General features: G+C 66.2%; 1 protein-coding gene across 1 annotated transcript; it reads left to right on the top strand.

Moving 5' to 3' along the window:
* The first annotated feature begins 1,170 nt into the window (after positions 1 to 1,170).
* CHLRE_14g608050v5 (uncharacterized protein) lies at positions 1,171 to 21,099 on the top strand. Its single transcript, XM_043069915.1, has 46 exons — positions 1,171 to 1,492; positions 1,739 to 1,838; positions 1,935 to 2,123; positions 2,263 to 2,957; positions 3,086 to 3,488; positions 3,613 to 6,134; positions 6,274 to 6,557; positions 6,690 to 6,792; positions 6,954 to 7,395; positions 7,512 to 7,787; positions 7,983 to 8,252; positions 8,491 to 8,534; positions 8,804 to 9,182; positions 9,289 to 9,585; positions 9,712 to 9,756; positions 9,943 to 10,047; positions 10,211 to 10,333; positions 10,467 to 10,571; positions 10,750 to 10,803; positions 10,946 to 11,146; positions 11,268 to 11,472; positions 11,705 to 11,841; positions 12,045 to 12,212; positions 12,369 to 12,455; positions 12,604 to 12,798; positions 12,962 to 13,039; positions 13,234 to 13,402; positions 13,498 to 13,595; positions 13,718 to 13,825; positions 14,042 to 14,101; positions 14,233 to 14,615; positions 14,751 to 15,075; positions 15,215 to 15,376; positions 15,498 to 15,777; positions 15,885 to 16,162; positions 16,271 to 16,443; positions 16,553 to 16,859; positions 16,992 to 17,090; positions 17,206 to 17,409; positions 17,606 to 18,055; positions 18,219 to 18,275; positions 18,467 to 18,544; positions 18,697 to 19,269; positions 19,377 to 19,591; positions 19,771 to 19,837; positions 19,964 to 21,099. The coding sequence occupies exons 1-46, from the start codon at positions 1,410 to 1,412 to the stop codon at positions 20,489 to 20,491; spliced, it is 12,204 nt and encodes a 4,067-aa protein (XP_042916588.1). The 5' UTR covers positions 1,171 to 1,409; the 3' UTR covers positions 20,492 to 21,099.
* The last annotated feature ends 3,177 nt before the right edge of the window (positions 21,100 to 24,276 follow it).

Below are 24,276 nucleotides of genomic sequence, written 5' to 3'. Positions count from 1 at the left end.
CGGTTTCATGACGGGTGTGGGGAACCGCAATGCGGTCCGCACCCGTCACCTGCCTGCTGTTTGCTCCCTTGCCTCTTCGTCAGCGTTTGTGTTTCCAGAGTCGGGCTTCCTGGTGTCGCACGGCATGCATCGCACGCGCCCATGCCAACCGCAGTGCGACCGGGATGAGCCATGCAGCGATCGCGCTGTCGTTACTTCCTCGGCCGCCCGGCGCACTTGCTCATTTAACCGCATCCATCACTTCGCCATACTTAGTGTTCTTCGTTTATCCACCCAACGCAGCGCACAGCCACAGCCCGCAGCCCGACTCGCGCACCATGTCCTCGCGGTTGTTTTGGGGGTCACGTTGCTTGCCTCGCGCCTAGCGCCATAGCTTTTACGCGGCAGTGCATCACGCCTCCTGTCCCTCCCTCCCTCCCATACATGTCGTGCTGGGCACCGGCGCTGGTGTTCTCCAGGTGGCGCTGGTGTTCTCCAGGTTGGTTTCGGGCGCATCCTTTCTGGTAGTCCCAAGCAACGCCCGGCCGCCGTCGTCCAGCCCAGCCATCCCAATACAGCAGCCGCTTTCTGTCAGCCAGCCATGGGCGCGACCGTCCACAGCGTTTACCGTCGGTTACGAGGTAACATGTGAATTCGCAACTTGCGCTACTGACTGCCTACTCTCGTGCCACCTGCAAGCCCACTCCGCCGTCCGCTCTGGTCTACGTACGCATTCGTTCCCACCACACTCGTCATTAAGCTGGGCTGAGCCCACGCCACGTCTCCAGTCAAAGGCCGCAAGCGTTTACCTCATCTCCCGGACATAGCTGGGTTCAGTTTGGGCGCTGATTGGTGCGCTATATTGCTGCCCAGCAGAGTTGCTGGCAAGCTTCCAAGGCCCAAGGCGGCAGCAGGCCCCCACGGGCCCAGTGGTGGCGGCTGCAAGGCCCGGTAGCGATGCCAGAAGCTGGAGGGGTAAGTGCTGGACACATTATGGCGGGAGAGCTCAGTGCAGCAGGGAAGACAAGGGGGTAATTCAACATGATGTATACGGGACGGCAATGCGGCAGGGAGCGTGTCACCCGCAACAGGCCCGGCAACTACTACGATGGGCATGAGCACGCAAAACACCAGGGGGAAGAGTCGAATTGTTGCCGGTCGTCCCCTTCAGCCTTGTGCATCATAGCTTTAATCTAATACGATTACTGTACGAGCCCAGGCAAGGCTACTTCAGTCAATTCAACTCAGCGAAGCGTTCCGCGAAGCTCGCACCGTCGGAGCTCGGAAATTCACTCTGCAAAGTATCAACGCGTCGACACCATACATGATAGGCAAATATGGAAGTAGGGATGCTGCATAGGGGCCAGGCGTTGCATGGTCGAACAAGAGAGTAAAGACTGAAGTCGAGTGTTGCACGCGCGACAAGGAAGATGCAGCTGCTCCAGCAATTTGCGGCAGTGGTCTTCTCGCTGCTGTTGCTACTTGCAACGGGGATCTTTTTGCTTCGCGGCAGGTGAGCTGGGGGCGCGACGACTACGGAAGCTGGCGCGGGGGCCCGCGCTTTGCCAAGTGGTGGTTGACTTGCGCGCTCTCATTCCAGAACGCTACTCTTATTATGGTTGTGAAGTATGCATGATGGCTGCGTTGAGGGCCTGCCCGGCTGTCACCAGCGCACGGCCGACACGCCCCCTCGGCGACTGACGTGACTCCCAGGTCAGTAACTGTCCCTACGCCCATGACACGGCATGCTCTTTTGCAGGATATGGTACCATATCCGCAAAGCCGCGGGGTTCGAGGTGTTCCAGGCAGAGCGCCTCAGCCTAGCGGGGTGCCGCCGCCTGCGGGTGGAACTGCGCAAGGTCAGTGCCTGCCTCCTCGCCCGCCCGCATTGGTCAGCACTGCTGCCATTCCTTCCGCAATGACCCCGCCACTGCCATGGCTTTTGACATGTGCAGGGCCCTGTTCGGCTCATCACGCTGGAGTCGGCGAGTGTGCTGCGCTGGCGCGAGGATGCAGAACGGGGCGCCATGGGGCAGCTGGCTGTGCTGCTCACGCTGCTGCGCCTGTTAGCGGCGGCGCTGCTGGGAGGCGCCTGGGCTAGCGGGCCAAAGCCGGGAGCGGCCCTGGCTCAGGTCACGTTGCAGGTATGCGGGGACTGCGTTTGAGGCACGTGTTGGCATGCATGGGGCGCAGCGGGCATGTGTCCCTAGTGCTGTTCTGCGCGCTTCGTGTGAGGCGTCCCACAACCCGTGACCCGACCTTTGTGTGTCCTGATACCTGCAGGGCCTGGAGCTGCACCTCGCCGCGAAGGCTCCGGGAGGCGCACCTGGCAAGGCGCCTGCAAAAGCCCGCAGCGGCAGGGGCACCAAGGGCGGGAAACACGCAGGTGCGGCCCAGCCGCCTCCCTCCCTGCCAGCGCCGCTATTGCGGGTGCTGCCGATGCTCAAGCTCAAGCTGCGGGACATCCGCATCTGCAGCCCTGGCACCGCCACTGTCACCGCCGCAGCTCCGCCTCCCCAGCCGTCTGGAGCACCACAGCCGTCCCAGCCAGTGCCGGGGCCCCTGGAGGTCTCCGTGGCCGCCGTGGAGCTGGGTGCCACACGCGCCGACAAGCCCAGCGTGGGCGGCGCCGCCCCGCAGGGCCCTGCACGCCTAGCCAGTCTGCTGAGCCCACAGACCAGCATGCTGCTGCGCCAGTTCAGCGCCGAGCCGCTGGACGCCCTGGGGGCGGCGGCGGGGGGCATCAGCAGCGGCGGCCGTGGCGCAGACACGGCTGGCCAGTCGGTCTCCGTGTCGTCGGGCCGGCCGCTGACCGTGAGCCTGCAGGTCAGCGGCATCGAGGTGGTGGTGCAGCAGCCAAGCCAGCAGGGCCAGGGGCAGACGGCGACACAGCAGCAAGGGCAACACGAGCGGCGCCCGCTGCTGTCCGCCAGCTGCCCGGCGGTGATGGTCACCGGCAGCTTCGGTGTCGGGGCAAGGTGGGCGCTGCGCGCGTCGGTTTACCCTGGGTAGCGCCGTGGAAACGACAGTTCACGCATGCCCCTACTAGCACCTCCTGCACCCGCTGACCAGCTGCTGCTGCACTCCCCCCGCACCTGCCCCACAGGCCCTGGTCCACCCGGCGCGGCCAGCTGCTGTCGACCCACGTGGACGTGCGGCAGGTGGAGGTGACGTGCCATGCAGGTGCGCAGGAGGGCGGCCACGTGTTCGTGGCGGCTGCGGACGACGCGGCGGCAACCAACCTGTCGCTGGCGGCAGCGCTGGCGGCCCTGGCTAGCCTGGGTAGCCGCAGGAAAGGAAAGCGCGCCGACGCGGCGGGAGCTGACGTGTCTGCGCCGGGCGCGTCACGACCAGTGCCGCGGCTGCCGACGTCGCTCGGCTCCTCTCCCAGCAAGATGCCGGCGACGACCCAGGAGCCGGCGAGCGGCGATGCGGAGACAGCAACCTCAATGCTCAAGCAGAAGGTCGCGGCGGCTTTGAGCCGCCTGGGCTTTGCACTGCCAGAAGAGGTGCGCAGGGCTGTCAGGACTAACCGTGCTACCACAGGTTCCTTCATCTGTCATACACCACGATCATAGACCGTGCAGACATTTTTGCGGCCACCTCCCATGTCCTGAACCCACCGGAACACAGGCATCATTGCGGCTGGAGGGCGTGGTGGGCTTGATTTGGTTGCGTGCCGGTGAGGCGCCGGCTGCAGCTGCAGCTGGGGCCGGCCCCGGCGGAATCCACGCGGCTTGTGTCCAAGTGGCGCTCGGCCCCAGTGAGGTGGTGGTGTGCGGCGCAGCTGCCCCTCAGCCCGCCTACACGGCAGCCACCTCGGCGGAGCCTGATGCTGCCCCCCAGGCAGCGCCCGAGCAGTCCCTGGTGGCGGTGGCGGTGGAGCTGGGCCCGGCGGCGCTGATGGCGGGGGCCGCGGCGCTGTTCAGCGGGCCGGACCAGGCGGCGCGGGCGCTGGAGGTGGCGCCGCTGCACCTGGGCCTGCCGCGACTGGGCCTCACAGCCGCCGTCACCGTGCCGGCGCTGCCGCCAAACACTGACAGCGGCAGCGGCAGCAATGCCCGGTTCCTGGCCAGGCGTGCCAGTGCCCCGCTGGTACGGTACCGGGTGTGTCTGGGACTGGACCTGCCGGGTTCGGTGCTGAACCTGCGCCCGGCAACACCAACAGCGGTGCCAGCAGCTGCCGCGGCGCAGCAGGCGCACGACTCCAGGGTCATGTCGGCGCCCGAACGGGTCGTGTACAGTGTGGCGCTGAGGGGCGTGAGCGCCAGTGCGGAGGTGTCGTTTAGCGGCCCGCGGCCCGTGCCGCCGGGCAAGACGATTGCCGCTCTCCCCGAGCCGGGCCGCTCGGCGGCTGCGCCCGCGCCGCCCTGCCAGTCAGCAACTGGGTTGTCGGCTGCCTCGGCGGGCGGGCCGTCTGCAGCTGAGGCGCCTGCGGGCGGCGGCCAGCAGGCGGCGGGGCTGCAGCACCTGGGCGACAGCGGCCTGCAGCGCCAGATGCAGGTACACAGGCGGCAGAAGTCGGCTGGCGTCGGCGTGGGGCCAGATGGCGGGTCGGCCGCTACCACGCCGCCGCAGCTCAGCCGCGCGGCTTCCGAGCCGCTTGGAGCAGCCGCCGCGGCGGTGCCGGGCCAGCCCGAAGACAGCGCCGCTGACGCAGGCGCCGCCGCAGCCGACCCGCTGCCCGCGGCGGAGTCAGCGGCCGACTTGACGACGGGAGTGTCTGCACCGGCCTCCGCTTTTGAGGGCGCCGGCAGCAGCGGTCAGGAGGTTGCGCGGCTCAGCACTGGTGCCGGAAGTGGCGCTCTGACGGCGGGCGGCGACTCGACATCACTGGGCGCTGTCCAGCAGCCACCGGGCGCGCCGGCGCCGGCCGACGGCGACACCGCGGCGTCATCAACAGTGGGCCGCCAACCCTCAGCCGTACTGGAGTCGCCAGCTGGGCAGTCGGATGACGTGCGGGGCCAGCCGGCCGCTGCAGCCACTGCCACCGCCGCGGCCGACGCCCCTCCGGCTCTAGCCCTGGAGCTGACCCTGGAGTCACTGGAGGTCAAGGCCGTCAGCAGCAACAGCGCAGGCGAGCCCAAGGCGGGCTCGGCAGCGGTGCCGCCTGCGTTGCTACTACAGCGGACCGTGTTCACGGCTTCAGGTGCCTTGGCGCCGCTGCCGTCCGCTGCCGGCGCCGCTGCCGCTACTGCTTCCGCAGCTGACGCGGCTGGTGGCACAGCGGACATCCTGGCGCTGGATGCGGCTCTGCGGTTGGGCCGACTGGATGTGGAGCTGCTGCCCGAGCGCCTGCCGGCCCTGGCGGCCGCGGCTGCCTACGCGGCCGGCGTGGCGGCGGCAGCGGCCTCAGCAGCCAAGACATCTACAGCCGCAGCAGCAGCTGCAGCGGCGGCTGCAGCGGCAGCGCAACACAGCCCCTTCCTTCGCTCATCAGCGGCAGGAGTTGCGGCTGAGGCGCTTCTGAAGAGCGCCGCGGCGACGTTCGCATCACAGACCGCGCCGGCTGCACCGGCTGGCGCGGCTGCTGTGCCGGCAGGCGGGTCTGGGCAGGAGGGCAAGGCACGCCGGCGGCGGCTGGTGGCTGCGCGGCTGGCTAGCCTGGTTCTGGAGTCGGGCCAGGGGTTGCGGCTGGCGCTGCACGGCGCGGTGCCGCTGGACCCCAGGTACCGCCGGGCGGTGGCGGCTGCGCGGGGCGGCGAGGCCGGCGGCGCTGCCACTGGTGACCAGCGGACAGGAGAGAAGGCGGCTGGGGCAGTGTTGGGCGAGGGCGGGTCCCCGGCACCAGCAGCCGCAGCCGTAGCAGCAGCAACAGCAGCAGCAGCACCAGCTGCAGCCGCAGCCAAGGTCCTGGAGTTTGGGCTGTCGTCGCTGCGCGTCAACATGTGGGGCGCGGTTGAGGGCGGCCCGGGCGCAGGCGCGGTCCCCGCCGTGACCGAGCTGTCCATCCACAACATCAGCGTCGGCGTACTGCATGCGGCGCGGCCCACGAACACAAGCAACACTGCTGCCGCCGCCGCCGCCCCGGAGCGGCAACAGCTGCTGCGGCTGGACCGGCTGAAGCTTGTGTCATGCATGCCGGTGGTTGTGGGCGGTGCCGCACGTGCGGGCACCGAGGCGGGCACACCGCTGCAGCGCGTCGAATTGCGCGGGTGAGTCCAGGCCAAGCACGTGCAATTCGGTGTACGCGACGGGGGATTGTGCAGGTTTGACTTGACCCTTATGCCCTACACCCCGCCCCCTTCACTTGTCCTTAAGTAAACATGAATGTATCGCCCCCCCCTCTCACAGAGCTCGGCTGCATGTGGACGTGGATGTGGCGCTGCTGGCCCTGGCGCTGGCCGGCAGCTGGCTGGCCCTGGCGGCGGACGCCGCGGCGGAGCGGTTGCGGGGCCGTCGCGCCGTCGTGTGTGTTGCCGCAGGCGGCGCATCTACATCCGTACAGGCACAGGCGGCAGATGGGTCGGGCAACAAGGGCAGCAAGAGTGCCAGCACTGTGGCTACGGCGCCAAAGGCGAGCCGCCGCCGTGTGCTCGAGCTGCGGGCGTTGGACGTGGAGGCCAATGTCTGTGTGGGTGAGTGCTCACAAGCAGGGGGGCCCAGTTTATGTCAGTACTTTTGGCTTCGTTCTTTTGCACGTTGTTGTTCCTTACACATGTTGTGGCATTGCAAATTCTGGCCGCCGCTGTCGCCGTGGGGTGCCGCAGGCGCATCTGATGTCGTGACGGTGGCGGTGCGCGAGGTCCGCGGCAGCAGTGCCCTGGGCGGCGCGACCGTGGAGGGTGCCGCCGTCCGCGTGAATGGGAAAAGGTGGGAGCCCATCGCCACAGGGTCCCCCTGGGTTTTGGAGAATGCAACAGAGCGGCAACCCTTTGTATTGGTACCTGCATTCCCTGTGCAACCACGTGCGCCCATGCCCATGCGTGTGTCGGCTAACTCCCCACATGGTCCGCCGTTTCGCGGCGGCACAGGCTTCTGGATGTGGAGTTCCTGTCCGCAGGCGGCCCCGCCGCTGCCCGGCCCCACACATCCCACCATACGCCCACGCCCTCGGACTCGGATGCCGATCCCTCCGTGTTCCGGACCGCGGAAATGACCAGTGCTGGTGAGGCCGCTGCCGTCAGTGGCCGCCGCCACCACCGCAAGACGAGCAGCGTGCTCGACATTGCGGCCGCTGGGCTGGCGGCGCCGTCGGAGCAGTCGGTACGCGGGGCGTCCCAGCCCGCCCGCAGCAAGGGCGTCCTGCGGTCGCGGCCGCACGCCGGCTCGCTGCAGCCATGGGCGGCGCTGTGCGCTCCGCCGGTGTGGGCGTCAGTGAAGTGCGCAGACGCCGCTGCCACTGCCGGTGTGGGCGGTGCGGCAGACGCCGGTGCGGCACACGGCGCGAAGCGGCAGCCTGCGGTCGATGCCAAGGTACGACAGCAGGCGTGTGATGCAGGGACCTGAGCTCCTGCACAGCTTTCCCTGATATAAATACCATTCGCATTGCTCGCTTTGGATTGACCGCCGTTGCCCCATCTCCTCCGCAGAGCCCGCTTGCCCGCGGTGCCAGTGAGGCCCGGCGCCAGGCCGCCCGCGCCCGCTTCCAGCTGCCGCCCGCGGCCCCCGCCTCCGCGTCCTCTGCTGGCCCGCAGGCTGCGGCACCGCAGCCGGGCGAGGGCACTGCCGCGGGGCCGGCCACGGGTTCGGCTGCAATCAAGTCGGTGGCCCTGGCGCTGTACGGCGCCACGCTCACGGTGGCCCACGACGAGTCCGCCGCGCGCGTGTATGTGGTGGGCGAGCTGTGGTCGCGGGCGGTCAAGCAGGTGAGGCGCCGAGGGCGTGAGGTTGGAAGTGCGTGCTGCTGCAGCGGCGAATGATCTGCATCAGCTGAGGCCACCCCCCGGCAGCGTGGGGGAGGGACGAGGGCCCTGCACGGCAAGCACTCGCCTCGTAATACAGTTGCCAGCGATTCACTGGTGCATGTGCCGCGCGCCTGCATATGTACCTCTGCGGCTCAGGTGGTGGGGCCGCGGCTGGCGGAGCTTAGGTCCAGCTTGCAGCGACTCAAGGGCAGCAGCAAGACCGCGGGCAGCGCCAAGGGCGGCGGCAGCCAGGCCGCTGACCACGCGGAGGGCCTTGCGGCTGGCGCTGGCGCTGGCGCTGGTGCCCCCGGCCGCGTCAAGGACAAGCCGCACGTGGAGGTGTTGTTGGACGTGCGGCGGCTGGCGGTGGTGGTGGAGCACCAGCCGCTAGAGGGCTGGCTGGCGGCACACGGCGGCGCGCTGCAGGTGGGCAGGGAGGGTGCAAGGGGGGATGTGTGTGTGTGTGTGTGTGTGTGTGTGTGTGTGTGTGTGTGTGTGTGTGTGTGTGTGTGTATGCGTTAGCCAGTGGTAATGGTTGCGATGACGCCGGTGGTGGTCGTCAAGTGTACCTGGCGACCTGATGCAGTCGCAGTGCTCTGGGCACTGGGCTGCATGCGACTGGGGAGCTCTCAATGACACAACTGTGTGCCGTCCGTTTGTGCAGGCCACGGCAACACAGCGGCACCTGTACGAGCGGCTTGTGTCCAGGTGGGTGCGGGGCAGGCGCTAGCTGACTGCGGCATGCAGGGATGTGTGTCGTGTGTGTGTGTGTGTGTGTGTGTGTGTGTGTGTGTGTGTGTGTGTGTGTGTGTGTGTGTGTGTGTGTGTGTGTGTGTGTGTGTGTGTGTGTGTGTGTGGCTGTAACCACGTGGCTGTAACCCCCTCTACTGGACGTGGGCACTTCATACTTGTGATATAATCACTCCGTTTTTCACATGAACGGCTGCCCGCCTCTGTGTGTGTTTTCCCACATGCAGCTACGCGGGCTCCTGGGCGATCAAGGCGCGTAAGGACGCGGCGACGGCCGCAGCAGCTGCCGGTCTAGACAGCCTGTCCTCCCTGTCCCCACTGGGCCTGGAGGCGACAGCGCCCACACACAAGCACCGCCACAAGCGCAGGTTGAGCTCCAGCAGCGGTAGCAGCACCACCAGCAGTAGTAGGAGCAGCAGTAGCAGCTCATCCGGCAGCAGCCCCAGCAGCAGCAGCAGTAGCAGCAGCAGCGACAGTGAGAGTGATGTGCGCAAGAGGCAGAAGGGCCCGCCGGGCACTGGCGATAAGGCCCGCGAACAGCCGACTGCGGCGGCCTCGGGCAAGGCCCACCACCACCATCACCACCGGTCTGAAGAGTGGGAGCGGGTGCGTGTGGGGCTGCAGTGGAGACTGCCGTGGGCTGCCGACGCCGTTATGCAGTTGGTTGCCATTTCGTGTCCTTTCCTCCACATTCATTCATTCCCGCATACAGGCGATGCGGGACGTGTCTGCCTCCTACGTGGCGGTCTGCCGCGCCCTGGAGTCCACGGCCGCCATGATGTCAGCAGCCGCGGCGGCGCCTGGCACAGGCCACGGCGGCTCCGGCTCCGGCAAGACAGCTGCTGCGTCCGGCCCGGCCGCTGGCAATGCGGCTTCCACCGCTGGCGACGCAAGCCCGGTTTCGAGCGTGGCTGCGGCCGCTGCGGCGTTTGGCGGCTTCGGCAGCGGCGGCTGCTTCAAGTCGTGTCCGGGCGGTGCGCTGCTGCATGTGCTGGCGTCTGAGGCGCAGGTGCGTGAGGGCCCACGGGCTGCTGGGTGGCTGGGGGCGGCTCCTCGCCCGTGCGGCCCCATGAGTTCATGCATGCCGTTACCACGCGCCGCCCCCTGACGCTCTCTGCCGCTGGCACCCATGCAGGTCTGTCTTGTGGTAGCGCCGGCGGGCTGCAATGCAGGTCGCCAGGTAAGCTGTAGCTGCGGTTGTGGTGCACAGCCAATGCACGAGGAAGGATGTGCCAACGCGCGGCTGCAGCGTGTGTGCGGCTGGGACCTGCGATGAACTTAATCTGCCGGAAGCTGCAAGCCCGTGAAACCGCCTTCATAAACGCCTTCACGTCAGCCTTAACGTGACACGCCGCCTCCCGGCCAGGTGGCTGAGGGCGTCATCAGCCGGCTGGACTCGCCGGCGGTGGCGGGCGTCACCTTTGAGCGCGTGGTAGCGGTGTCGCTGGACGCGGCGGTGGCGGACCTGCAGGTTGGGGCACTGGGGCGGGGGTGGGAAGGCGCAGCAGCACTGGGGTGGTGGCGGCGCAGGCGGGGGCTTATTGCGGGTTGCGTGTGGCAGCAGCTTGCTTGGTTGAGTGCCTGTTTCTCCTGAGCCTTACCCCATACCCGCCCGCCCGCCGCCCGCCCGCCAGGTCACCATGGCCGGCTGCGGCAGCCCCCTGGCGCCTTCACCGCTGCTGCGGGCCAGCCAGGTGGCGCTGGCGGGCTGGATCATACGGGCGAGGCAGCTGGCGGCGCCGCCCCGCACCACACCTGTGAGGGCCAGTGCGGCAGCGGGTGCATGGGGCTGCAGGGGCCGACAGCTGCTGCTGCTGCTGCTGGGCCTGTGCCGCTGTGTGCGGGTGTGGCTCCCGGACTCCCAGGCGCTCACGCCCCTGCCGCCTGCAGGTGCCGCTGCTGTGGCCGGTGGGTCGGGACCATGCGGCGCCGGTGCCCACGCCGATGCGCTTCACGCGGCCCAACATGAAGACCTACACCGACCTGCGTGTGGAGGTGCGGGGGCTGCTGCTGCTGCTGCTGCTGCTGCTGCTGCTGCTGCGGGTGACCCGTGCGTGCACCCGCCCCGGTGCAGGCGGCATGTCGTGTTGCCATGTCGGCACAAGGACATAATCATGCCTAGCGCCTGCTGTAAACGGCCGCTGCTGCTGCTGCTCGGTTGTCCCTACCGCAGGCGGATGGCGCGAACGCGGCGTTCAGCACAGCGCTGGAGCCCGCCCTGGCGCAGGTGGGCACAGGAATAGGGCCAGACGACGGAGCATCGCGCGGTGTACGTAGCTGCGCGCGACCTATCTCTCATGAACGTTGGCTGCCCTGCGGAAAGCTCTGAAGCGCGTGTGGCGCCGTGCCCGCTTACACCTTTCGTGCAGTTGACCAAGGCCCTGAAGGCGCGCGTCATCCCGCCTGCGCCAAATCTGCTGCTGCCCAGCGGCCGCGTGGGGCCGCCTGCTCACAGCCCCGGCGCCGGCACGGCGGGATCCGGCGGCGGTGGCGGCGGCGGCGTGGACGCCAGCCCGTCGGGTTTGCCGCCCTGGGACAACATCCGCTACGTGTGGCGCGGCGGGCTCAAGGTAGACGGCTAGGAGGCAGCCCCTGTCTTCAGACGACCGCCGTCACTCACCCACAATGCCATACGCCCTGTTAGCTTACTTTTGTACCTACCCTGTGACCTCTGTTCGCTGCGCACTTCAGGTGATGGTGCGCAACTTCACGGCGCTGATGGCTCTGCCGCCCGGCCCCGCCAGTGGCGACCTGCCGCTGGACCCGCTGACGGACCCGCGGCTGGCGCTGACGGCGGCCACCCTGGGCGTGTCTCTGGGCGGCGGCGGGCGCACGGACGTGACCATCACCTCGCTGGCGGTGGTGGGGCACGTGCAGGGACCGGGCAGGGGGCCAGGTGCGGCGGAGGGGGGGGGTTACGGGTTGTGTTGGGTGTAGTGGGTTGGGCGTGGTTCCCATGGCGCCAGCCATAATTTGCAGCTTCTGGCCCCTCGCATTTGAGCTTTCGGGACGCTTGCTTACATGCTTCTTGCATCCCGCGCGACTCTCTCGTTCTCTCTGTCTCACTCGTTGCCATGCTGCTTTCTGGCGGCTTACCCCGTCCGTGTGCACCCCTCTTCCCACCCTAGGGGACGAGCTGGTGGAGCTGCCCATCCTGGCCCTGCCGCTGCTCAACACCAGCCTGCACGCCGCCTTCAAACAGCCCAGCCCCACGCCCTACGCCTTCCCGCTGCTGCGCGCACCCGCACCCGCGGGCGCCATACAGGTACGGGGCTTGCCCACCCGCAACCGCAGCTGACACGCGGTAGTGACCCTGGTGGGAAACTGACCGGAACTGAAGATAGGCTACGGTGTCTGCACTTGCCTGTCGGACTGTATGCATATACCCCGTGCCTCGACATCTTCACCCGCACTCCCCGGCCCCTCGTGCCCCCACCCCCCGCCCTGCCCTGCCCCCTCACTCCTCAGGAGCCTGTGGACGTGCCCGGCCTGATGCGTTCCACCGGCTGGTCCCTGGGCCTGGACATATCGCTCGCCCGGGACGCCGCAGCACACATGCAGCAGCAGCAACAGCAACAACAACAGTTGCACGGCAGCCCCCTATCGGCCTCACACGGCGCACCGGCGGGCGCGGCGGTGAGCCCTGTGGCCAAATGACGTTGCTGCGGAACGCTTGGGTATAGGGCTTAGGGGCCGAAGTGTGCCACGCTGTGCATGGTGTTGGTCACCACGTATGCTTGGCTTGACCTGCTGAATGCCTGCGTCTCTCCTGCCGCCTGCTGTGCCGTGCAGGCGGACCACCTGGCCTTGACGCTGCCGGCGCTGCAGGCGGCCACGGCCAGTGACGCACTGCCGCGCATCTTCATCGGGGAGCTGCAGGTGAGCGGACCCGGCCCGGCAGGTTGCCGGATGTGGACAGGCTCCTCTGATGGCCTGAAGGATCGTTGGATCGTTGTCCGGCAGTCGACAGCTGTCATCACCACCCAACTCACGTTCCACCTCCACATGGTGCCCTCCACCGTGCCAGGTGCGGCTGGTGATGGACATGGTGCGGGGCCTGGCGGGCGGCGCGCCCGTCACAACACGTGGCGCCTGGAAGCGGCGCACCTGCTATGAGCCGCCGCGGCCGCGCGGTGGTCGCGGTGGCAGTTTGGGTGCTCTGCTGCAGCGCACCGAAATCAGCCTGTGCAGTGACGTGGTGGACATTGCGCATGACGCGCAGGTGAGGGCTGTAAGGGGTGGAGTGGGGCGGGGCGAGGAAACCGGGGCCGTTGAGGTACGGAACACTCTATCTTCTGCAGCTGCTCCTTCATCTCCGACGTCCTAGGAGCTTATGTGCATGGTCCTGCGTGGTTCCTTCCCTTGTGCTCCCTGGCACCCCCCAGGACCCGGCCGACCCTGCAGACATGGTGTACCTGCGGCTTCACAACGTGCGCTACGCCAACTCCTTCACCTACACCAAGGTGCTGCACATGAGGGGGCGAGGCGTGACGTGACGTGACAGGGTGTATAGCATGGCGGGTTGTCATGTCGAGGCTGCGGTGGCCACACCCAGTGGAGTCAAGGCAGCAGAAGATTGGATTTTGTGTTGAGATGAGCTGTGTTCAGCGCCTCACCACGATTCGCCTGCCTGCTGTGCCTGCCGCGGGGCGTGCAGGGCACTCGTACGCTGGTCCGCAGCAACGGCGTTGTGTCGGTGCGGCCCACCTCGCGGCCGATCATGACGGCGCTTAGCGTGGAGGCCTTTGACATTCGCCTGCTGCTGCCGCCCGGACCCGGGGACGGCCCGCTGGGACCACATGCGGCGCCAGCCGGGCCAAAGCATGGTAGGGCCTGCACATTGCCACGTCCATAATGCGGAATCTGTGGACCGCTGACGTGTTCGTGGGACCGCCGACGTGTGTGTGCGCCGCCTCCGCAGGCCGCGCTGGCAGTGGTGTGGTGGACCGTGGCGGCCTCAGCACTCGCGGGTTCGGGTCCGGGCTGATCGCGGCGTGCGACTGCCTGCTGCTCAAACAGGTGGGCGTGGTGCACTAGCAGCTGGCCATGTGCGGTGTGCCGTGTGTCTGTATGCGTACCATGCCTATGGCTGCGCCCTAACGCCACCATAACGGTGTCCTCCTCGCATGCTGCCATGACAGGGCTCGCCCGAACCCGCGGAAGCTGCGGCCGGGCCTGGGGCCAGCGGCCCCCAGGCTCCGCCGACGGCGACCAGTCGGCCCATCCGCATCATTGTGCAAGACGTGCAGGCGCGTATGGGGCCTGTGGGTGTGTTTGTGTGGCGGTTCGTAAATATTCCATTGTTCTCATCAATCACCATGGAGAAGCTAGGGGTTTGCAGTGGGCGTCTGGTCTGTCAGGCCGTCGCCCACAGCGGTGCTACACGGGCACGGTGCTCACTGAGGTACACGTGTACATTCCTCCTGTGAACCCCAAGAGTGACCCCCGGCATTCGGGCCCCACAGGTTCTGTGCACCAGTGACACCCGGGACGCGGTAATCTCCACAACGGCGCACATCATGGAGGTGAGCCAGCGCCCTGATGGGCACACGGCAACGTATGGACACCGCGCACATACTGAATGCTCCAAACATGCTGGAGCTGCGCGGTGGTGGATGCGGTGCAGAGTACGATGCCTGTATGTGTGATGTCGCAGGCTTTCACACGGAGCCCGGCTGCTCCTGCGCGCCAGTCGGCAGCGGCGGCACCCGGGGGCGCTGGCAGCAAGGGCATCGGCGCGGCAGAGGCCGGCTCTGATAGCGGCATACAGGGGGCGCCCGGCGACGTGTCTGCACAGCTGGGGGGTGCCGTATTGGCGGGCGCGCGTGACGGCGAGACCGCGGTCGCTGGCATTGGACTAGCCAACAGCAGTGGCCCTGGGACCGCGGCGTCGTCGGGCATGGGCCCGTCCTGGATGTCGTCCTCGCTGTCCCACAGCAGCGAGGCGGAGCTGCTGGCGGAGGCCGAGGTGGAGCCGCGGGTGGTGGCGGCGGAGATGGCGCTGGTGGCGCTGCTGCGGCAGCAGAACGAAACGCGCAGGTGGGCGGGGCTGTGTACCGGCGTGGTACATGCGTGTAGGAAGCCGGCGTACGTGTTGGGTGTGTGTGAAGCATCGGACTCTCAAGGCCATACACATGCGCACACGCACCTGCCCACCTGGTGGCTCCTCCACAGGGCGGAGGCGCGCAAGCGGCATCTGCACCGGCCCTCCATGTCCATTGCCTCGGGCGCCACGGGCGGCAGCGGCGACGGCGGCTCGGACGACGAGGACGAGGCGGCCCGGGTGGCGGTGGTGCTGGACCCGGCCGATGTGCTGGCAGCAGACCCAGAGCTCATGGAGGCCGCGGCAGGAGGTGCGGCCGTGCGGGGCCAGGCGGACGGCGCGGCCGCCGGCACCGGCACCGGCGGCAGCAGTGCGCCAGCGGTGGCGGGGGCCAGGGCGGCGCAGGATCCCCGCGAGATGATCACCACATACGAGGTCGAGTTTGTGCGGGTCCAGGTGCGGCTGCACACACCGCCTCGCATGTAGACATTATTTCCCCAAGACTGTTATCGTATCGCAGTCCTACGGAGCAAACATCCCTAGGTACATCCTTGCTGTCTCGCCAACGGGTTGTTCCGCGCTGCCTCCTCCCCAGGTCGGCCTGCTGGCGGACCCCGGCGCGGGCGCGGGCTGGGGCTCCTGCATTGTTCTGGGAGCCGACAGCGCCCTGCTGCGCGGCCAGCGGACCTCGGCCGGCGCGCTGGCGGCTGGGGTGCCCGGCTCCAAGCTGCTCACCTTTGAGGTCGAGACGCTGCAGGTATGTAAACCCCGCAGTTGCGGAACAAGCAGTGAATGCACTGGGTGCTGCAGCGGCACACCGCAGCCCTCCCCAATGTATAGCACTGAGTCCCCGTACCGCTACATCTGCGCGCCTACAGGCCTACGCAGCACGCGTGGAGCCGTCACAACGGGATGTGTCCACCTACGGCGGAACCGGGTTGGTGAAGCAGAGCTTCTCGCCTCTGTCAGACAGCCTGGCTATCAGCGCGCCCCTGGCAGGGGCAGCCGCGCCAGCTGTCCCGACGGCGGCAGCACTGCCACAGGGGTGGCCAACGGCTGGGCTTGGAGTGGAGCGCGAGAGTACTGAGGCAGGCGCGGGCCTGGTCGGCGGCCCGGCAGCGGCGGTCGGCCCGGTCACGTGGCTACGTGTCGTTAATGGTGAGGTGAACACAGTGATTTATGCGTCTACCGTATTAGTATCCATACGGTAATGAGTTCAAGCCCGACACCCCGCCGCGCCTTTCGTCCGCTGTTTGCTGCAACAGGCACCCTGGTGCCTCCGAGCTTCTCGGCGTCAGCCGCGGAGCCGCCGTTGGCCGCACGTGGCGGCGTGGTAGCCATGGAGAAGATCTTGAACCCCTTCCGCTTCCACCTCACTAGCGCCCGACCCTGGGTCGTACCCGCAGCAGCGGCGGGTCAGGCGGGTCAGACTGCTCCAGCAGCAGTCGCCGCTGAGCCCGACGGCCGCACAGCCGGTGTCAGTGCCGGCGGCGCCGCGTCCAGGACTGGTGTGTCACTCGACATCGACGTCCCGGCCATCTCGGTAGGTGTGGGTGTCGTGGCACCCAGCGGGCTCTAGCGGGCCGACCCAGTGTGTGCCTGCAGTGCAACTTCAACATGCCGTGCCCTGTGCCTTTGTCCTTGCCGTCAGGGTCAAATGGAGAGCTGGCAGTTCCAGCTGCTGCTGGCGGTCATCAACGAGAGCGTGGCGGCACCGCTGCCTCGGGTGTCGCTCCTCACGAGGGGTGCTGGTGCCCGGACGGCGGTCGACGTGGACGCGTCACCAGAGGTTTCTGCAACGGTGGATACAGTCACAGCCCTCAGGTGCGTACGTGTGCTGAGAAGTAGGTGTAGGTCCTTAGGGTGACCATGTGGCTGGGTGGTGCATTATGCTCATGACTGCCCGGCCCCTGGGCACATGCCACTGCTGCAGGCAACAGCTGCGCTGCCTCCAGCACGAAGCAGTGGCGTTGTCCAACTACCTCAGCCACACACCGCTACAGCAGCAGCAACTCCACCGCCACAGCCCCTCGCGGCCCAGCGAGCTGGGCGGGGGCATACATGGCCCCAGCCCCTACACGGCCGCGCTGTTCAAGCCCGTGGCACTGGCAGCGCTGGCAGCAAGCGGCGGCGGTGGCATGGAGGCGGGGGAGCGTCTCGCTGCGGGCGGTGCGGCTGGTGCGCAGCCCCGGGCGGCAGCCACCTCGCTGGGGGCCGTGCCCCCCGTTGTGTTGGCACAGGTGAGCCTTGCATCCGGGGGCCCAGGCTGCGGATTGTGAGGCTCTTGGACTCGCATGTACGGCACTCACACGACGGCTTTGTCCAATGCCCTCCCGCGTTCCCATGTGTGTTGCATATGCCGTCCCTGGCAGAACCTGCTGGCGCCGCGCCCCGACAACCTGCCGACTGCGCTGCTGGCCGCACTGCGGCGCCGCAACCAGGAGCTGCTGCTGCACTGGGCGTGGGAGCAGGTGGGGCTTGGGGCGCAAGCCAGCTGTGCTTGTATGGGCTGCCTGGAGTGAAGCGTGCGTGCACCTTCAAACCAATGGACCCTTGCGATCTGTTACCGTATGTGCGCCTGCGCAGGTGTCGGGCGCGCAGGACGGACTGGAGGCCACTGCCACGGCGCTGGTGCGTCTGCGGCTGGAAGTGGCGGCGGCGCTGGAGGACCAGCTGGGTGCAGCGGGCGGCGGCCAGGCCGGGCAGCGCCGGCAGGCCATGACAGTGGCGGTGCGGCTGGGCCGCTTCAGCTGGGCGCTCATAGGCCGGGACAAGGCGCCGTTCGTGCAGGTGCGTGCATGTGCTTAAATAGCTTGGGGTCCAGGCGTGCACGACTGCAGGTGCGGTGGTGCGGCGCGCCATGCGGGGGTGCTTACCGGTATGTGGTGCGTGGCGTGGCTAGGGCCCGCTGTGACGTGGCCACTTGAACAGGGGCGCCAGCTGCCCTTACCCACGCCCGCGCCCTTGCCCTTACCCTCTCCCGCAGGCTGAGCTGAAGGGCATGTCGTTCAACCATTCTCTGGACCGCAACTACACCGGCACCACAAAGATCCAGATGCACTCGGCAGAGATGCGCGAACTGACCTCAGGACAAGCCACCCCGCCCGCCGGCCAGGTGGCCGCTGCTGGGGTGGCAGGGGAGGTGGCCGGGCTGCCGGCAACGGCCTCACTTCCGCCTCAGCCGCCTCCGGCCAGTGCCGGCGTCGCCACCGCAGGTGGCGCAGTGGCGGCAGGGGATGCTGGGCGGCTGCCAGCGACCGCGTCAGCGCCTGCAGCGGCGGCTGCTGCCGGCGGCGGCGGCGCGGGCATCAGCAGCACCATCCTGTGTTTGTGGCGGCCTGACGCAGGGCGCTCCTGGGACGACGAGCCGCTACTGCGCATGTACGTGGTGCACGGCGGCGTGGACGCCCAGTTTGTCACGTACGAGCACATAGAGGTGGGTGGGTGTGGATGTCGATGTCAAGTGCAGGGTTCGTGGGTAGCGCAGGGCATTGGGGTAATGATTGCATCAGTGGAGTGATAGGGGCATGATGGGCGCTGCGGGCTTTCGGCCTTGGCTGCACCAGTTCTGACTCATGGGTTTGGTGGTTGGGGCGCAGGTGTACCTGCACCCGCTGCAAGTTCGGCTGACATATGCCCTGGCGCACAGCCTTGCGGTGAGTGCGCAGGGGGAATGCAGGGGCTAGCAGTATGCGTGTGTGCCATCGGCAGCTTCGGGATGCTTAACCGCGTCCAACCCCGGGTTGATTAGTGGAAGGTCTGGGCTTGCATGTCCTGTACGCGCCATCATTCAAACGTGTGGCTGCTGATGCTGTTGCGGCTGCCAATTTCACTCTCGCACCCTCAGGACTACTTTAACCTGAAGGACGATGACGACTTGGCGAAGGAGGACGAGGGCACGGCGGCCAAGGGCAAGCGCGATAAGGTTAGCACGGGCGTGGGGCGCAGCACATAACTGAGTGCAAACGCCTCCTTCCCTTGAGTGGCAATAGCGGTCAGGGCCGCACCACATGGGGAAGACGCCTACAGGAGCACATGTCGCCGCCTTACGCTTTCGTGCCATCGGTCACATGACAGGTGAAGGTCAAGGCCGCTGAGCTCTCGGCCAGCGCTGCGGGAGCAACGGGACCAGCCGCGGCTGTGGGCCCGACAGCCTCACCAGCCAAAGCAGCTCGCACTGGCACTGGCTGGTTTGGCCGGCGTACAACAGTTGCTGCATCAGCAGGGGGCGCGGTGGCCCCCAGCACCGCCACAGTCCAGCGCGCCATGACGGAGTTGGGTGCTGGGCCCAATCAAGGCTTGGACTTGGGCGGTGGCGGCGGCGGCCCTGCGGTCACACTGGTGGGCAGCAGTCCCAGGAAGGGTGTGGATGCGGACCGGCACCACCTGCAGGGCGGGCTGACACAACGTGCACTCCAGCAAGACGGCGGCGGTGCAGCCCGCATTGGCAAGGCATCGGACGCAGCCATGCCTGCAGGCGCAGTTGTCAGCGCCAAGCAGGGTGTGCCGTTGCTGGTGCGCTACGGCCCCATGTTTCGGGTGCGGGGCGACGGCCGGTGCACCATCCTGGTGGACCTGGCTGGTGTGCTAGTGCCAGGCACTGCGGCCGCGCCCACTACCACTGCGCCTACCAACCGCCGAGGCGGGCAGGTAAGAGTGCGTTTGGAACGCATGCTTACAGTATCGATGCTGCCCTGGTCGTCTCTGTGTCACGCGCCTTGCTCACCAATTCGTCTAACGGGTCCCCGTTCTTGCAGGCAAGTGGCGATGATGATGCTGGCTCCGGCCTCCCGACCCGGCCGCCGCGCCGCCTGCGATTCACCTACGTGCGCTTCAACCGCATGGCCGCCTGCCTTACCTACGTGGGGCCGCGCCTGCGTGTAGGCGGCGGAAAGAACGGTGGCCTTGGGCTGGTGATCGACTCGCGCACGTACCGCAACATTGAGGGCGGCTGGCGGGACATATTCGCAAAGTAAGCTCAACAAAGCGCTTAGGTGTTAAGCGCTGCTGCGCCGCCACAGTGCTCCTGTGTACACAGTGCTGAGCTGCTGCCTGCTGCAAGGTTCCTATGCTTTCATCGCTGCATGCTCGCCCCTTCTGCAACGGCTGCTCGCGGTGTCCGGCTGTGGGGACTCGCCACTCGTGCCTCAGGTACAAGTGGGACATCATCCGGTCCATCATCAAGAGTGTGACCGGCATCCAGTCCAGCAAGCTGAAGGTAATAGTATCCCCAGGGCCAGGGGTGCGACTTTGCGTGAGTGACATGTGTTTGCAGAGTGCGGCCGCCTTGGGTTAGTTTCCCACTTCAGGCGTGTGCAAACTTAATCAAGTTGTTGCACTGCAGGAGCTTCGTGGTGCGGGCGGCGGTGCTGCGGCAGTTGCCGGTGCCGCTGCAGGGGGCGCAGGTGCGGACGAGTCGGAGCTGGGCGCCGCGCTGTTGGGTCTGGATGATCTGGAGATTGCCTACATGCCAGACGGTCCGCCCGCCGCAGCAATGGCGACAGCACCGGGCACGGCGCTTGGGACACTGGCCGCGGAGGCCAAGCGGCGCGTGACGGCGGCCATCTCGGCTGGCGCCGCCACGGGCGCGCGCATCAAGCAGGCCGTGGGGCGCTCAATTGGGGGCGAGCCCGGCACAACAATTCAGGGGGATGGGCGGGTGGACGGCCAGGTCCAGGGCTCGGGTCAGGATGACGGCCTGCTGCCGCTGGGTGCTGAGGCGGCGGACATGGCTCGTCAGGGCAGCAGCCGGGTTGTGGTGGACTATGACCGCATCATGAGGGCGGCGGCGGCGGCACGTGCCAGGGCCACCCGGCTGGCGGCACTGCTGGGAGAGGTGCCGGCGGGCGGGGTAGGCTTGCGGCGTCTGTGAAAGGATCTGCATGGGTCCAGAGAGTGGGCGGATTTGACAGCTGCAGTGCCCAGTGAGACTTATGGACAGCCTTGTCAAGCCGGGCTGAGGTGCACCCTTGGCTGGCCCTGTTGGTCAGTGGGGCGTCCAGTGAGGAAGTCCTGGGCCGCCAAAGTTTGGGGGTTCGGTTGGTCGCCATACATGTAGACTGTGTTTTGGGAGCCCATTGTGGTTCCTGAGCTCAGCCCCACAAGCAGTCCAGGGGCCAACGCGCCGCCATGTGGCTCACATATGCAGCATGGGGGTTCTATGTGCGCGTTGTGACCTGGACATGTCAAATGTGGACCAAACACAGCACCACGCTCAGGCTCAACATGCACATTACAGTACAAGAAAGCGGGGAAGGCAAATTTGCGCATTCTGGTGTCTGCACGTGTCCCGAGTAGGAGGGACCAGGGGTGCCCTGGGAGGGGTGGAAGCCGTTGGAAGTCGCTTTGAGCACCAGCAGCGGCCCTCCCGTTTTCTGCTGCCCGGTGGTGCTTGCCCGCATGCACACACTGCATAGGGCACGCTTGCACGCACAACGCACGCACTTTCAGGGCCGCGGGCTGCTGTAAAGTTTCCCAACGTTTGAGGTGCAAAAACAATTGTTTCTTTCCAGGGGGTGCAGGGTGTTTGGCACAGGTTTGGCATACGCAATACAGCCAGGAACGGGACATTGGCAGGCACATCGTGATTGTGAACCTTCATGGTTGGGAAGGTATCGTATCATAGTAGCGGGTCTCATGCACATCGCAGCTGCACGAGTCACGAGGACACGGTCACTCTGTAGTGCAACTCAGATACTATCCAAATCCCGTTGGACTTCAGCCATTGCAGTGATAGCAGCCGTTCGAGGTGGGCCCTCCCTCTCCCCCTGCGCCCCCACCCCAGCCCTCGCATGCGATGCCTTCCTCGCCACCCAGCACGTCTGCCTATCCCTTGATTGATACTTACCTGGCCCCCGCCTGCTATGCCGGTACCCTCAAGATGCACAAGCAGTCCCCTTCCACGCGCTTCCTTGCCTGATCTCAAGGCTGCCCCGTCACTGCCCTCAGTGGCCTGGTCACTGCTGTCCTCCGCACTGCTTCAGTTGAGCCCACTGCCCTCTGGACTCGCACCCTGCCTGGCACACAACCCTGGATGTGCCGCTCCTCCGGCGCCGTCATGTCCCTTGTAAGCCAGCATAGTGCCACGCAGTTCTGGCCTGGCCACAACTCCTACCACACCGTCACACCAACCCGCCCCATGCCAACCTGCAAGCCCCTCTTCACCTTCTTCCTCACTCATAGCCATCTCTCAACCCCAGGATCCGCAAGCCCAGCTCTAAACCCTTCCACTCACCTTCGACTCTGGCAGGCCATGGCCATACCATTCCAGCGCCCGTGATTGCATCATAACCCTAAAATTCACCACCACCACGTCTGAATCAATTTCCCGGGCGCACTATTACCGTATCCTCCAATTTCTTCGCCTTTGGCCCCGCCCTCGTCCAGCAAACTCCACCACTTCATTCAATGCCAACCTCTTCTGCCTAACAACCCATACCTCCTCTACACTCCCATCTACGAGGGCCTCTACAGTCTCTAACCTCCTACCTGCACATGACCACCCTCACATCTCACTCAGCTACATCCCGTTCCTTGACATCCTCCTGTGCCTTACTGTGCACTACGGCTGCTGCTGGATTACGACCAGCCTGTACAACAATCATGAACGGCCGGCTATTGCTTTCATGCTTCACTGCATGGCACCCCTCCATCAACAAAATGTGCAAGCACAACATCTTTGTCAGCCAGTTCCATCACCTTCGCCAAATTATCACCTCCTCAGACAACTTCTGCTGTAAGACCGCCCAACTCCTTCAAGCCCTTGTCACCCAATGCTACCCCACCCTGGCATGCTCGCTCAGTTCACCACCCTCATTCAGTGTAACCTGCAGCTTTTTAATTTCTAGAGGCACGCCCTTCCTGAACCGCCCTCCTCCCCTGCCGCTGCCGCATCACCACACCCGGATCTTCTGCAGCGTGTCCACGTCTACCTGCGCGGCAACCCTGCCCCACCCCTGCCCTAACCGGCGACCACACCCCTATATTTCCATCCTTCACTTCATCCCTTCCCTTCTTACAGTGTGGGTGTTGATGAGGTGACACAGTGCTCCTTTGGGTCAGTGGCGCAGCTCCGGCCATGCCCACGGCACCCGGCCCCACCCCACCCTGAGCACCATTGTGACGCTCCTCCTCCTCCTTCACATCATCCGTTAACCTCCCCTCTGCCACCTAACCCCTCTGCCTCCCCTCCGTTTGTCTTTACTTCCATGCCCTGCTGACAATTGCAACCACCCTACATTCCATCCTTACGGATTTCTGGCAGTGAAGTGGGAAGCCGTTTACAGCCCGCACACTGCCCCCACCCTTGAGGCACACCATACACGCCTCGCGGCGTGTCGCCACCTGCGCACCGTAGGTGACCTGGTGCAAGCACTGACAGCGGCGGCAGCATGGCGCGCAACACGGCCAGTGGGAGCGACTGGGGGTGTGGCATAAGGGGAATGGGTGCGGCAGCACCTTGACCTGGAGACGCAGCTACGCGAGCAGCCGGCGCTTGAGGGTGAATAGCCTTGCAGCAGACATGCCAGAGACCTGGCTGGCAGCAGCACATGCAGTACAGGCACGGCTCCAGGTTGGGTTGGGCCCCGCCCCGCCCTCAGAGTCCGCAGTGGTTTGGCTGATCATGCCTTGCCTTGGCTGGAGGATACCTGGCATGAAGCAACCCCTGGCCCTGGAGAAGCTGTCTGTACGTGTTGCTACCGCCATGCAGCTGGGAGACGTCGGGATAGCCCGCAGTCAATTGCACACAGCATATGCAGCTGAGGCGTGCGAGACACCACCAGCAGCCCCCCCGCAACTCTGGATTGCCCCCTTCAACCGGCTCTGGCGGATATGCTGGGAGAACGCCCACAAGGAGACAGCTTGGCGGATGTCAATCGATGGCATGGGCATTGCTGGTAACACGCATCTCACACATGCACCTGGCCCGGTGCCGTGTGGATGCGGTGTGACGCCAACCCACAGCCCCAGGCTACACGTGTTTTGGCAGTGCACAGTAGCTCAGGCAGTTGTGCAGCAGCTCGCAGCACAGCTTGCGGCCCCGCCCACCAGGGAGCAGGTGTGGTTGCTTGAGGCCCCGACTGGTGTGCAACAAGCAGTGTGGGATGTAGTGGCTATGGTGGTGTTAGCGGCTATGGAGAGGGGGTGGTGCACGCTGTACACCGCAAGGCGCCGTGGCCTAGCCAATGCTGCCACAGCACCACTGCCGCAACAACCTCTACAGCAGGGCCAGTTACCGCAGCAGCAGCCGCAGCAGCAGCCGCAGCAGCAGCAGCAACAACAGGCTCAAATACAGACGGACACCCAACAAGCGATTGACACGGCAGTGATCGACTTGTGGGGTCGCTTAAAAGCATTCACAGCACTGGGAGTGCCGCGGAAGGGCTGGGATCAAGTGGGTGCGCAGCATCCCTTCCTGAAAGTAGTAAACGGCCAGTTGCGCTGTCACACAGGTATGAACACGGAACAACCCGCTCAGGCCATCACGGACAGTGATGAGGACTAAGCATGGTTCTGCAGGTGCAAGACGGTGGGCTAGAGAGGGTCAGGGTTTCTGCTTTCTGTTTTCTGTTTATGTTTGTGGTTGGGCTGGGGGGCTTCGCCAGGGCCAGCAATGCAGGGTGTGGTTTCCGCCAGAGAGCGGCCCCTGCTGGTCCT

The sequence above is a fragment of the Chlamydomonas reinhardtii genome, chromosome 14 (assembly GCF_000002595.2).
Source record: "Chlamydomonas reinhardtii strain CC-503 cw92 mt+ chromosome 14, whole genome shotgun sequence".
Lineage (NCBI taxonomy): Eukaryota > Viridiplantae > Chlorophyta > Chlorophyceae > Chlamydomonadales > Chlamydomonadaceae > Chlamydomonas > Chlamydomonas reinhardtii.
This window is presented reverse-complemented; position numbering and strand designations above follow the sequence as displayed.